Source organism: Gallinula chloropus, assembly GCF_964237585.1.
Source record: "Gallinula chloropus genome assembly, chromosome: 3".
NCBI lineage: Eukaryota > Metazoa > Chordata > Aves > Gruiformes > Rallidae > Gallinula > Gallinula chloropus.
In genome coordinates, this window is record NC_140087.1 from 28,341,680 (window position 1) to 28,354,963 (window position 13,284).

The 13,284-nt window shown below is 42.7% G+C and overlaps 1 protein-coding gene across 8 annotated transcripts in view; it reads right to left on the reverse strand.

The window, feature by feature from the left end:
• The window catches only part of ARID1B (AT-rich interaction domain 1B), a 327,980-nt gene that overhangs the window by 35,712 nt on the left and 278,984 nt on the right, over positions 1–13,284 (reverse strand). For 6 of the 8 annotated variants that reach the window (XM_084262563.1, XM_084262561.1, XM_084262560.1 and 3 more), the window contains one exon: positions 6,677–6,822. In XM_084262563.1, the coding sequence (XP_084118689.1) occupies positions 6,677–6,822 (146 nt within the window). Of the gene's footprint in view, positions 1–6,670; positions 6,823–13,284 lie in introns of all 8 variants that reach the window. The other 2 variants (XM_084262562.1, XM_084262559.1) reach the window with 1 other exon arrangement.

A 13,284-nucleotide genomic window follows, 5' to 3' on the forward strand; every position in this document is an offset into this window, starting at 1 on the left:
GAGCTGCTGGGTTCCTGGATTTCTAGAAAGATGCAAGGAGAAGCATTCAGATAAACAGAATATACTGGGCAGAGTGGATGCTGGGAGGTGCCATGACACTGAATCAATGCAAATAACCAGAGAATAACAGCAAGACACCAGGTGATTCTTTTCCTGTGGAAAGCCACGTGCACAGCGTTTATGGAAGACTGAATTATCTTCTCTTCCTTTCCCTTTTTTTCTCCCCTCATGCCCTTTGGTTTCAAAGAAGGATCTGAGATAAGAAAAACAGAGGATGGAATAATCTACAAGGCAATGAAAAAGGAAAAAAAACCCACCCTATCTCAAACTTATAAATTTTAAGAACTGGCTTAGCATCATTGTTAAAAAAACCCGTAATCTTGATCATTACCAGACTAGCGTGACTCTCTGCAAAATGACAATGCTGGCTCGCACCAGGCAGCAGGCACGCTGCATAGCAAGCCAAAGAGAGGAGGGGGAAAAGAAGCTTTAAAAATACTTCACAGATTGCCCACTACAAAATGATTATTGCACATATTCATGTATTACTATGTTTTAGAAAATAATTAGTTTTAATTACAGCAGTGAGAGCATGAGCAGGACTCTGGCGAATACGCTGGCAAGCTTTGCGGTGCTAATTTGCTAATATCTTTAGCATCACTGCAGGTTGAGACTATGGGTCTGCCAACAAAACCTACCCAGCCATGTGCCATGTGAGTTTACAACTGCATGCTCAATATTCAGCTCTGCACTGCCGGTGTTTTTCATGGGCACATTTTCTGGGTTTTTCAAAGCACATTTGTAGCCCAATCAAGCTCTTAAAGTCGTCACAACACAAATCGTAATTGAGATTTTTTAAAAAATTAAAAATTACTTGCAATACTTAAGACTTCAAGAATTGGAACAAAAAGCCTTTCTCAAGTGATGCAGCTGCAGAGAGAAATCTATCGGGATCAGCTAAAAATGCTGTTATTTTTATGTATGTGTGTGAAACCTCAACAAAACAACCAAGCAACATGATACTGGGAAGCCAGCATCCACTAAGCATTTGATTTGTACTCGGTCTGAGGAGTTGGGAAGCTTGTGGCCATTATGAAGTGAAGGATGGCAGCCTAACACATCTTAGTTTTGAATTCCACTTTTTTTTTTTTTAAAAAAAAAAAAGCTATTTTTCTCTTAGATTTTGAAAAAAAAAATATTTGTACAAAATGATGAAATGCATGCCACAGTCTGGATTCAAACTGGGATGCAGAACCGTTGTATGAAATCCGTTTCAGCAGTTAACACATTTCATGCTGTGAAAGCGCTAAAAAAGTCTTAGTTTTAGTTTCAAAGCAGCCAAAGATGACCCTTCTCCTCTGAAGCAGTTTCAAAGGGGTCAAACAAAGCAAAGTTAACAATCACGCTTCTTCACCAGATTAGTGCATGGCTCAATCCTCTGCTGGTGCCTCACTGCTATCTAGGGTGGCACATCGTGCTTCTGTCACCAAGAGCACAGTAATTGTGCTCGCTCCTGTTAGTGCTGCTGCCATCAGAATTCCCTTACAAAATCTCTTTTCCAGAGAGGTCTGAGTTAACACCTCGTGTAAAGGGCGAGCAACTCCAGTCTGCAGATTGCCACACATATTCTGACTGAAATGATCATGTTTAGAAATGTAAAAATCCTGATCTGTTCTGGCTTTTGAGTATTTCTTGTTGGCATATACAAATACAACTACCAGGAGTTGGAGACAATGGTGAAAAAACCAGTAAACTCTCCCAAATTCTGTTTCACTTTTGGTTCTAAATTATTTACTTCATCTACATCCTTCCTTTCTACCTGTAAGAGGAGGACTGCAAGGATTTTACTGCCAAGCTGCAAGGTTGTCTAGTTTCCCTCTAGCTTTTACCTAAGATGCTTTCACAGCTACTTTTCCATCTACTGTTGAAATGCTGTTTCATAACTTCTCGCAGACGTACTCTCCAGCGATTTGCAAACAGACATTCCTTCACTTTTTTTAGCAGAGCGGCACAGGGAGAACATTGTTTTGACCCTTTCCGAGCAGTAAAATACTGTTATTGTCAGAAAACTGCTAAAATAAGACACGGTCTCTTTCTACACAGGTACTAATAATTCTGTGTGTGAAGTGCAGACCAAAGGATAAAACATTTTAAAGGAGGATAACAGGGAAATCTTGACTCAAAGTGTTGTAGCATACTGTGAATAGGTTTCAAGTACTAGCCTCTGGCTTATTATAAGAATTTAAGAGCTAGAATGATTTCAAAAAGCAAGTATGGGTCATGGTCCTGAATTAACTATTCCACACTGAATTTAATGTACTCAAAAGGCAGATATTGACATGAGTAAAACTGCAGCAGAATATTCTTTTTTTTTGCTAAAGGCTGCTCTATCAGTCCCAGAAGATGGTGAAATACTGTAGGTGCAATACACAAACATTGTTTTTTTCTTTATTGCTGGTACAGTAACAAATCACACTCTACAAAACATTACATCCTTTGTAAGCCATTCCTCCCTTCCTTCCACCCCTAGCAGACTCCCTCCAAAAATAAAAAAAAAAAAGAAAGAGCAGTGAATTTGTGACTCCTATGGAGTTGGTAAGAGGATCCCTGCTGCCTTTATGCCCACTGGAAAAATGGAAAAGGAACAACAGCACTGCCTAACATCCTGCCCTGACTGACCACCCTCCTCTGGGGAAAGCAGAGCCCAGGGTGCTTGGGCATGCTATCTGAAAGGCCAAGTGGGCTGCCATGGACCTCAGCACCTTTCTGCCTACCCAGCCTCCTCCGCGTGTGGTTTGGGATGTGGAGATCCCTATGCCAGGAGCTGGCTTCATTTACAGGCACCCAATGGCCACTGGACCGTGGTCATCAGTTGTTTGGAGTACAGGGGATGGGATAGTTCAGCTGTCCAACTGCTGACATCCTCCACAAAGGTTATTTAAATGTGCCTCAAATAACAGCTCATAGGAAGTCACGTGTTAGACAAAACAGGTGAATTAATAGAGGTGGCCATTTTTCAGAAAATAGTAACCGAGCTGCAAAACAGAGAAAACCAGTTAAGAATCCTAAAAAATGCTGCACATGCATGAATATGGTTGCTTTCTCTATCAGATGTTCACACACATGAAGTCAAATACACAACATACATGCGAAGGTAAGTGTTGTATCTATCTTTAACACTATTTTTAAGAGTGTCCTTTTAATTTCTTTAGTACAAGTACCCTTTACTAGAACTTCCATGTTTTAGGAAAAGTATTATGAAGTTAGAATATTATATATATAATATTATATATAATATTATATATATTGTACTATATTATTGTATTATATAATATATAATATATAATATATATATAATATATATAGAATATTAGTTGGGAATAATAATACCAGAAAATGGGAGATTTCTGTAGGACAGAGGTACAGAAATTAGAGAAGGATTTTTGTGGCAGTAAGGAAATTAATGCCTTTTTATTATTTTGTTCACCTCCAGAGGTAGCAGAGATTGAGTGCCAGTTTCTGTGCAAGCACAGTATTGCAATCTGAGAGACCCAAACACCTTCTTTTTCAAGATATTTTTCACTAGATTTAACAAGGCTCACGACATTTTACGTTGGGTTTTGCAAGTTTCCTTTTATTAGGTATATTTTTAAAGCCTGAATTTAAAAAATAGGGGGAAAAGATTCTAAAATCTACGTGGGAAATGGGAGCTCATACAACAAAAGGACAGGGGAGGTTATACGGCTTTTCTGAATGGTTTGTTCTGTAATTGCACAGGGATTCTGGCACTTTTTGTTGAAGCTTTTGGTATTGTTATGGATGAGATGCTCTATCAGAAGGGATGGTCTATCAGAAAGATTTATCTGCTTTGACCTCATAATTTCTGTGCTCTTAAACTGCTTTGCACCAGCAGGAGCTGGCGAACTGCTGTTACAGCCACAATCACTTTTGCAGCACCAGGATGCAGAACTGCAACATGACATTAATTAAAAAACCCTAAAGAATAAAGTAGGATCAATGGGTAATAAGGAGTTGTAAACACTAATAAAAACATGTGGCAAAATCAAAGGTTATGCTTAGCTGCACCGAAGCTCCAAACCCATACGAAAACAATTCCAAACAATATCAGCAGCCTTCCTACATGTTAGAGAATAAGGCCTTAAAGTGCCTCTGATTAAAATGAAAACAACTACAACCTACCTTTCTCCCTCAAAACAGGCCACACAACTGCACTCTCCAAGCCCCAGACAACCAAGAAACCAACTTCTCCCTATTGCTTACCTTAGTTTTTCGTCGGTCTCTAACTGAAGCCACATTGCTCATGCTGTGTGCCCCTGAGCAGGTTAACTAACGCCTGGATTTGGCCCTACACACAGACCAAACCCTGTATTATCTGACAAGACGTGTGACTTCACACCAGTGGGTTTCAAGCTTGCACGGAGGTTCCACCTGCAGGTTCTCCACCTCACCAAATGCAGGACCAGAGCTGATCCTGAAGCACTCCCCTGGCTCAAGACATTCTCATTTTAAGCTCAGCCCTTCGTTTCTTTGACCCTTCAGAAGGATGAGTCAGGACAGGGGGAAGTACAGAGGGACACTGACACCTCATCTTCTCTTGCTGCTCTCAGGTGCTCCTGGAGGCCGGCTGCACAGCGCAGTACAGTGCCATCGAGAGGCAGGTCTGCTCGCACGCAGAGGAGCACTGAATTCCTCTAGTCCATCTCACACTGACTTTCCATTGGGTAATCTTTGAATTAATAAAACTGGAACGAAAGAAAACCTCACAAATGCACTGGCAGAAAAAACCCTGATAAATGTTTAAATTATTAAAAATCCAATATTTCAGAATGCATAACACAATAAAAAGAGTATGACTACCCCATACAAAAGACTGCTAGGATAAATGGCCTTGCATTGAACAGATTTCCACTGTATGAAATAACGAATGGCTGAATTATCTGAACAAAAAAACCTCTGTGAATCTTCCTTTAAACTGGTTATTCCTTAGGAATACATAAATCTTCTCAGGCAGGGCACTCTGCCATCTGTTTGCTGTTGGTTATTTTTGCAGCTCTGGGGGCCAAAGGAAAAGGGGGAAAAATTACTTCTGCTAATAGCAAAACAGAATTTATAGCACAGTTTCAATGCTCAGAAGTAATTTTATTTCAGCAAGCCAGACAAAACACATAACTACACAAACAAAACATAATATTACCTGGGACAGCTCTGGTGGGGGAAAAGCAAGCTATTATCTAATGGTCTTTTCAATAGCTTTTCCCTCTTCATCCAGACAGTGAAGTGTGCTGTCTGGACTAACCAATGGCTTCCAAGCCAGCACTGAAAGAGTCCTTTCTTGGGTTTTCTTTCATTTTCTTTTTAAAAGATCTTACTGATTAACAGTTTCCTTTCTGTTTCTTCTGCTCACCAAAACCATAACATAATACTCTGGTAAAATATAGACACTGTTACATGTCTCAGGAGCTCCCACACAGGTAGAGGAAAGAAGCCCCCTGGACATGCTAGAGACGCCAGGGATGCCTTCTTCCCTGGGAGACGCAGGGACATATAAAATTGCCAGGCAGGAAAGACAGGGAAGGAAACAAAGGATGAAGGAAGGAAACTAAGCAGGGCAGAGAGAAAGATATTGAAACACAGGCTCTTGGCAAGATACAATTTAAGTAGTAGGGCACCTCTGAAGAAACACAAGTAGAAACAAAAAGCAACTAAAAGACAAAATCAAATCACTCTCCGGCTTTCAGAAAAACCTCAAACACCCCCCACCCAACATTTCTAAAAGGGCTAACGCAATCAGTATTTGGGAGAATCCACTTCAGGGTCACTGAAACTCCATCTAAACCCACCCCAATCAAAGAATTGATCTTTACTGAAGTATTATCTTGATGGAGGATAATTGTCAGGAGATCAAGCTGAACACAGAGCATAAAGCACACTTGCAGGGCTTTACGTCACTGGGCCATTGTCTTCACAGTCACAGACAAAGCTGAAAATACTTCTCAACTTGTAAGTCACGATATGAAGGACAAATCCAGCAGCCATATCAAATGTACTTTTTTTGCAAAAGGAAATTGATGAAATTTTATATACTGGTATTTAAATAAGTAAATGAAAAAACCCTTATATATAGTTATATGGATTTTGGAAACAGTAAATGTGGCTTATGGTTTCAGAACAGAGTAATTATTTTAAGTGCTACACTTACAGGATCTTCAAGTCAGAGCAGGTGCACGTCTCTTTTTTTAAACCAGTATCACATTAAATAGCCAAAATCACAATCTTAGGAAGTAAGACACTGCAAAGCCGCAGCAGCAGCCTCTTAAAAGATCAGGTTTTTCTCCTTTCCTCTACTGAAGAGACACAAACACACACACACAAACATACTTGCTAGTCAACACCTATGTCAAACTGGGTCCGAGCGCTGCTGGAACTGTTTGAAACACTGTACTCCTCTGCCTACTGTGCAAGAGGACTTAGTGAAAAGGGTGTGAGTTACTGCAAAAACAAACGCGAGCACCGCAGCCCAGTTGTGAGTCACGCCAAACTACCCAGCAGGAGTGAACTGGCTGAAGAGGGCTATTCCTCTGCCACCAGCCCAGGACCGGAACCAGTAAGCAGGTCTATAGAGGAAGGTCACTGCTGAAAGGTTACCCACCATTACCTGTTGAACTGTTCACCATGTTAGGTGCCATGCTGTAAGGAGGAGCCTGTGGGTTCATCAAGCCAGAGCTGTTGTTCATCGGCTGAGTGTAGGGGGAGCTGGATCCCATAATACCGCTCTGATTCATGGCAGGAAAATTGCCTTGCCTACGAGAAGAAAAAGCACACACACCATGTCTCATTACATACCTCGCTGCTGAAGATGCTGTGGTTTGTCACAGAGTACATCTCCTATTGTTTGCAAATAGCTAAGGAGAAGACACGCAATTAGTTCATTTTACCTACACGGGGAGCTATTAGTCTTGAATTAGTTACCGTGTATCTGAGACAGAATTGGACTGAACAGAGATTTCAAAAGATGTAGACAGTGTCTTCATATGTCACAACCAATCAGTGGAAAAATACAACTCAGACTATTTATCCTGAGAGTAGACAGCCATGTGATCAGGAGTCAAAATGACAACCCAGGGTTGGCACAAAAAAATGCCAGTGAATTGCAATTCTGACCACGTAACAGAAATCCCTGCCTGCTGTAGGTTAAAAACCAGTGAAATGGCCAGAAGAAAAATGGGTACTGCAGAAATGTTTCAGGTTTCTGTATCTGCTGTCGCTGCACACACCTTGTTCCCTGTAAAACACTTCCATCCCAGGGCACAAAGGAGAAACCAATTGCATGTGAGCATTTATCTTCAGCCTAACTCATGGCCAAAAGTGGCGTTCCCCCAAGTCCCAATGTAATCATACCCACATAACTTACTTCCTCTTTTTTTTTTTTTAGTAGGCATGGTGGTGTTGGGTTGATGGTTGGCCCTGACGACCTTAGAGGTCTTTTCCAATCTGAAAGACTCTGTGATTCCTCAAAGCAGCTTCTGGTTTTTTTAGTAACACATGTAAAGGCCCAAAGTCATTTAGCAAACACCACTAATGCAACCGTAAACTGACTGCAGCGCTGAATAAAATGTTCATCTTGTATGTGCCATCTACATGCAGTCTTTCAAAAAACCCACATAAGTAGTAAATGTTTAAACAAAAAACCTCAGCAGAACTATTCTGCTTTGAAAATTAATCATCTATCTATAAAATACTTCTATAATTGAGACTTAAGCTGGTCTGAAAACTCCCCTCAATGAAGCCCCGAATTCTCCACATCTTCAGATGTGAAGATCTTCAGACCAAATGTTTTTGAAGGCTACTCTTAAGTATCGAAGTACACTTTGTTCTTGATTTAGCAAATTCTATAGACAAACTGAGGCACGAGGAGAGAATAATCCAATCCAAGTAAGAAAAATCACCCAATGTAATGCTTGATCCAATTTAAAAAATAACCCTTGATTCTTGTAATCCATAATATGTTTATCTACCTTTTCATGATATAGCTGAAGACTGCATATATTCTATTTATATGGATATAGACTTATACACAGAAAATCATACATATATATAAATAAAAACGTGCAAAAATACACTTACTTGTATGGTCATAGCCTACCTAAGAAAACAGAAAACCCATGCCTGTTTTGCCAATGTACCCCTCAATAAGGAGACAAGAAAGGGAGCAACCACTCCTTAACACAGCTTTGGAACCTGCCTGCTTTTTTTTCCTCACAAGAATCAAAACGTTTGTTTTTATCCTACAGACCAGGAAAGCTGTGTGTCCTGGTAACAATGTGAAGTTTTGGTATAAATTCTACTTTTCATTATTATACAGTATTCAAACAAACCAGACAACCCCCAAACCACCACCCCTGAATAGCTTCAATGGCTTCTTGTCTTCTCCGAACTCATGGCAGATTCTTAACGCAGTTGGTAGATGCGGATTTCTTTTTTAGCAGGTACAGGAGGAAGACCATTAAAGCACTATTTGGCCTAATTTTTCTTGACACATTGTGAATTTCTTCAAAGGAAAAGAGAGCGTGTTATCTAAATAAAGCATCTTTTTCCAAGTCAGTTTTGTCCTTTGCTCTCTGAAGACAAACTTTTCTTCACTCTTGCGAAGAGGCAAAGGCTTTCTTTTGATATGAAGGAGACAACTGCCACACAATGTCATTTCCCTGATGAAGCTTGCAATGAGTAGTGGAGGGAAAAGATTTAAAATGCACAGTGGTGCAATGCTCCAAGGGAAAATTACAAAGGGAAAAGAGAAGAGCAGGACCATTTGGCAACAACTTTAAAAGATTTCAGTCACACAATCAATCTTTTCTTATGTAAATACTGTATCTTAAACACTCCCACCCCCCTTCTTTTTAGCTGAAAATTGCTATATTTCAACAAATGCAGTTAACTGAGAAGTTCTTTATGTGCTGGATAAGGGAGTTCCTTTCCCTTACTGGGCAATGTTACTAGTGAAGATGTAGAAAGTGTGCAAGTGCCTGTTTACAGTTCAAAAAAGAACAGATTTTGAAAGGTTTCTCTATGGAGTAGGGCTTCTGGAAAAGACTGAAGTCTCTAGAGGTACCTATCTCTCCAATGTCCTCCTTCCGCTTTAGAAAGACACAGGAGGCACACACCTGGCCGGTAAGCTGGAACTGGTCCTGACTTACTGGTATTTCAGTACCATTGCTTCCTATAGCATGTAAATCTTCGAAGCTGTGGGGCTGTTCATTGTCTCAAACTGAGGTACAGCTGACTTCATGTTGCCCACTGTGGACATCAATCTCAATTGCAGCTCACGAAAGCATGCTGCTGTGTACGGCTTTCAATCAAGAGGTAGCAAACTTATTTCCAGTTTAGATGGAGAGTGGAAATTAAGTAACAGGAAAATACTAGCTCTGTCCAGGGCAGCAAGAAAATGGCTTCTGTACCCAGCAAGACCCGAACGGCAGAACTCAATGCTGGAATTTCATCTGGCAAGCCAATACCCTTCCCTCTCACCCTCCCTCGTAATGCCACACTTGGAGCGGACACAGCTCAACCTCCGGGAAGAGCCCAGTGAGGGAGAGACTCAGCACCATTCCCAGCAGGACTCTGTGCTTCCCTGGTCCCCCCTATCAAAGCACTGACCGCCGCACACGTGAGCCAGCTCAGCAACACTGAAAGGCGGCATCCTGTACGTGTCATTTTATCCGGAGACTGGACGAGCACGCAGGACCGAGCTCCTCCCCATATTCTGCTCGATGATGACTTGGAATGGAAAGTTTCTTTAGGGAGAAATAATCAGGTATTACTTCAGCCTTTAATTCTCACTCCACAGTGGGCCTCCTTTGAGTAAAGACTGCCGACTGTGACAAATTGTGCTGCATCAGTGCTATAATATGAAGTGGAGTCCATTAAGAACTGAGCTGAGATCACCAAACTCATTTTGATTAACCTCCAGGTCACTAAACACTTATAAATATGTTACACAGCAGCTGCTAAACATATTTATATATGCTTAAGGTCACAGCATCATCTGTTGGTTGTTGGAGTTAAGTCAAAAATCTTATGCTTCCTTCTGTGCTGCTTTTAGTAAAGGCATATCCAACATACCATTTAAGAAGTAGTTATCTCAAAGCATACTACCAGACTCTCTCTTACATCTCCCAATTCCCTCCTTCATATTCCTAGGAGGCTAAATAAAACCCCCCAAGTCTTTTACAAACAGTCTCCTGTACATGTAGTGACACCTAATGGCAAAACTTCATCGGACCGGCTATGAATTCTGTAGCAGAACCAACCCCCTTACGCAACCCATTTTACAGTATTTACCACATAAACACCAATGGTTGGGTTGCTTAGGGATGAAGCAAGTGATAATTAGGAGTAACAGAAAGAAATTAGGAAAAACCCACTTATGTTGAGTATAATGAAAAATCATCTTCATGGTGAGATGCAGGTATCCTCGACGGGAGTGAGGGAAACCCCAGTACTTGACACTTCTGCACAGAGACACCACATTAGAAAATGAACTGGTCAGAGGAACCCTGCATGATGACTTGTCAGGTACTGCCCAGTTCTAACTCCTCCAATACTTGATCCCAGATGGCGTATTTTTCCCCATTAAGAAGAAAAGGCCACCAGTTAATACAAACTTAGGATTACGCTAGCAATTTAAGCACCATAGCTAAGCCTGCACATTTCTTTTGTTCTGCTCTATTGCTACAAGTAGATCTCCAAGCATTCAGGAAGTGGAAGAGATTAAAAATGGGAAAGGGGGGGAATCTGCTTGCTTTTTGGTGGTTTATTTACTCTGTGACAACTTAGTAATTCACAGCACTTGCGTAAGGCCAGAGCCAGTTGTTACGCTTGAGGAAAGGGCTGCCAGGGCTGCCACCCTGGGGGACGCAGACAGGCTGGAGGAATGTGCTGACAGGAACCTTATGAAAGTCAACAAGGACAAGTGCAAGGTCCTGCACCTGGGAAGGATGAGCCTCCTGCAGCGGTGCCGGCTGGGGCTTGGCTGCAGGGAGCAGCTTTGCTGAGAAGCCTCTGGGCATCTTGGCAGAAAGGGAGCTGAGCCTGAGCCAGCAGAGTGCCCTGGCTGCACAGAGGGCCAGCAACATCCTGGGCTGTGAGACCAGGAACAGAGCCAGGAGGTGGAGGGAACTGATCGGCCCCTCCTTGCTCGACACTCAATAGACTCCATCCAGAGTATCATGTCCAGTGCTGGATTCCCCTGTAAAAGAAAGATGCAGATAAACTGGAGCGAGTTTAGCAGAGGGCCCCTTAGATGGTCAGGGCTTGGGCACTCACCCCAGAGGGGCTGAAGGACAAGGGGTAGTTTGGCCCAGGGCCGAGACAGCTTTCAAGAGGAATCTAAGAGTAGCTCCCCCTGCACCTAAAAGGAGGTCAGCAAGAAGATGAAGCTGGGTTCTTCGCACTGGGTCGTGGTGGGAGGTTGAGACTCCGGAGGCAAGAGTTAAAACATGAGAAGTTCATCCTGGATGTAAGGAAAACCTTTTCCCAGTGAAAACAGACAGGGACTAGATCTGGTGTCACAGAGAGGTTGTGTAGTCTCTGTCCTTGGAGGTTTTCAAGATCCAACAGGGTAAATCCCTGAGCTCTCAGCTGAGCCCACTAAGGAGGAGGTTGTACCAGGGACCTCTTCAGGTTCCTTCCAGCATAAACAGCCCTATGATCCCAGTTGTCAGCTTCATTGTGCCACTGACAGTCTGGTCTACTATCGGGTCCAAAATACAACTGGCCAAATTCAAAACATTCCCTTTGAAGAAGGTCCTGTTCTGTTCTTTTGTTTTACTTCATTTGCAATCTACCCGAAGCTTAATCTGCACTTAATCTCTTTTCTCTGCAAAACAAGTAGCATCAGATTTAATTGTGTCTTCTGAGATAATGCAGAAGTCCATGTATTTGAAAGAGAGGAGATGACATGGGAGATCTGGTCATCGTTAAAAAGCAGAACAAAGAAATTGTAAGAAAGAAAAGCACTGACAATACAAAGGAGCACACGAGTGATCACAGCTGCAGAGTCTCTTATGCTGAGATGTCTTCCTTTAATTGCACCTGAAATCACCAGTAGGTTGCTGTGTTGACTCCGACATTTGCCATTTGATGAAGGTTTTTACTGCTGACTTCCTCAGTTTGAACAGACAACTAATTACAAAATTAAGTTCAGAGGTAGGTGTGGTTTAGCTACAATGATAAAAGTGGATTCTGCTCAGCAGGGCAAGAAATGAAGACACCACTTTTCATATGGAAACGACAAAGCACAGGATTTTGCTCTGTGCAGAGGGATCAAGTTCTACAACTTTCTGTGGGTTTTCTGGCATGTGTCTGGCACTGTGCTCTCCTCCAGACCTGTAACATTGGAACCAAGCCCTTTGTGCAGTCAGTAAAAAGCGATGAGCTTCTGTAATGAGCCCTGAACACAGGGGGAAGTCGAGCCCAAAAACGTGTAGGGAACAGAAGGGTTCAGAGGTGGAGAATCTAGAAAGGCTGAAGGTGAGAAGAGTTTGGGGCAGAGAAGATGGAAATGGAGGGGACAGTAAAGGGAGCCTCCTCACTAGGTGCTGAAGGTCTGTAGGGCCATGAGGATGATGGGTGCTCTGGATAAAGGAGATGAAAGAGAGATGCAGGAGGAGGAGCAGGGAGGAACAGAGAGAGAGACACTACTCTGGGGGAAGGTCCCTCCAGAACAAATGTGGAACCTCCCAGCCAGGTCTGCCTGAAAGAAGGGAAAGGATTCACATGGGAGCCTCAAAAGCAGGGTGCTACCTGTGCTAGCTGTGCCTCCTTCCATCTCCTCTGCTTGTGCACATGGCCACGAGGCAGGGCCAGGCTCGAGATGGACACCCAGGCCTGGAGCTGGGCAAGCCCCAGGTCGGCAGCCTGGCACAGTGGGGTGGTGCAGAGGCAGAATGGGGCACACAGCCCAGGCAGAGAAGAGCTGCCACTGAGTCATACCTCATATTTCCTGATGGCCACAGATTTGCACCAGTTTTTATTATTTAGGCCTCTCTGCACTGTGCTTCCTGACACCTCCCACAGCATTCGTGTAACGTATAAACGCCCCCCAGTTATCCTGCCCTAGGCACTGGACCTGAAAAACCATCCTGTTGCTGTGCCCAGGCCACCTGAGCAACTGGCTGGTGGGGGAAGGAAAAAAAAAGGCTTACAAACTCGTGGAAGCTCGCCAGTCCTGGTCCAGATCTTTAACCTACATCAGTTTTGCAGCGA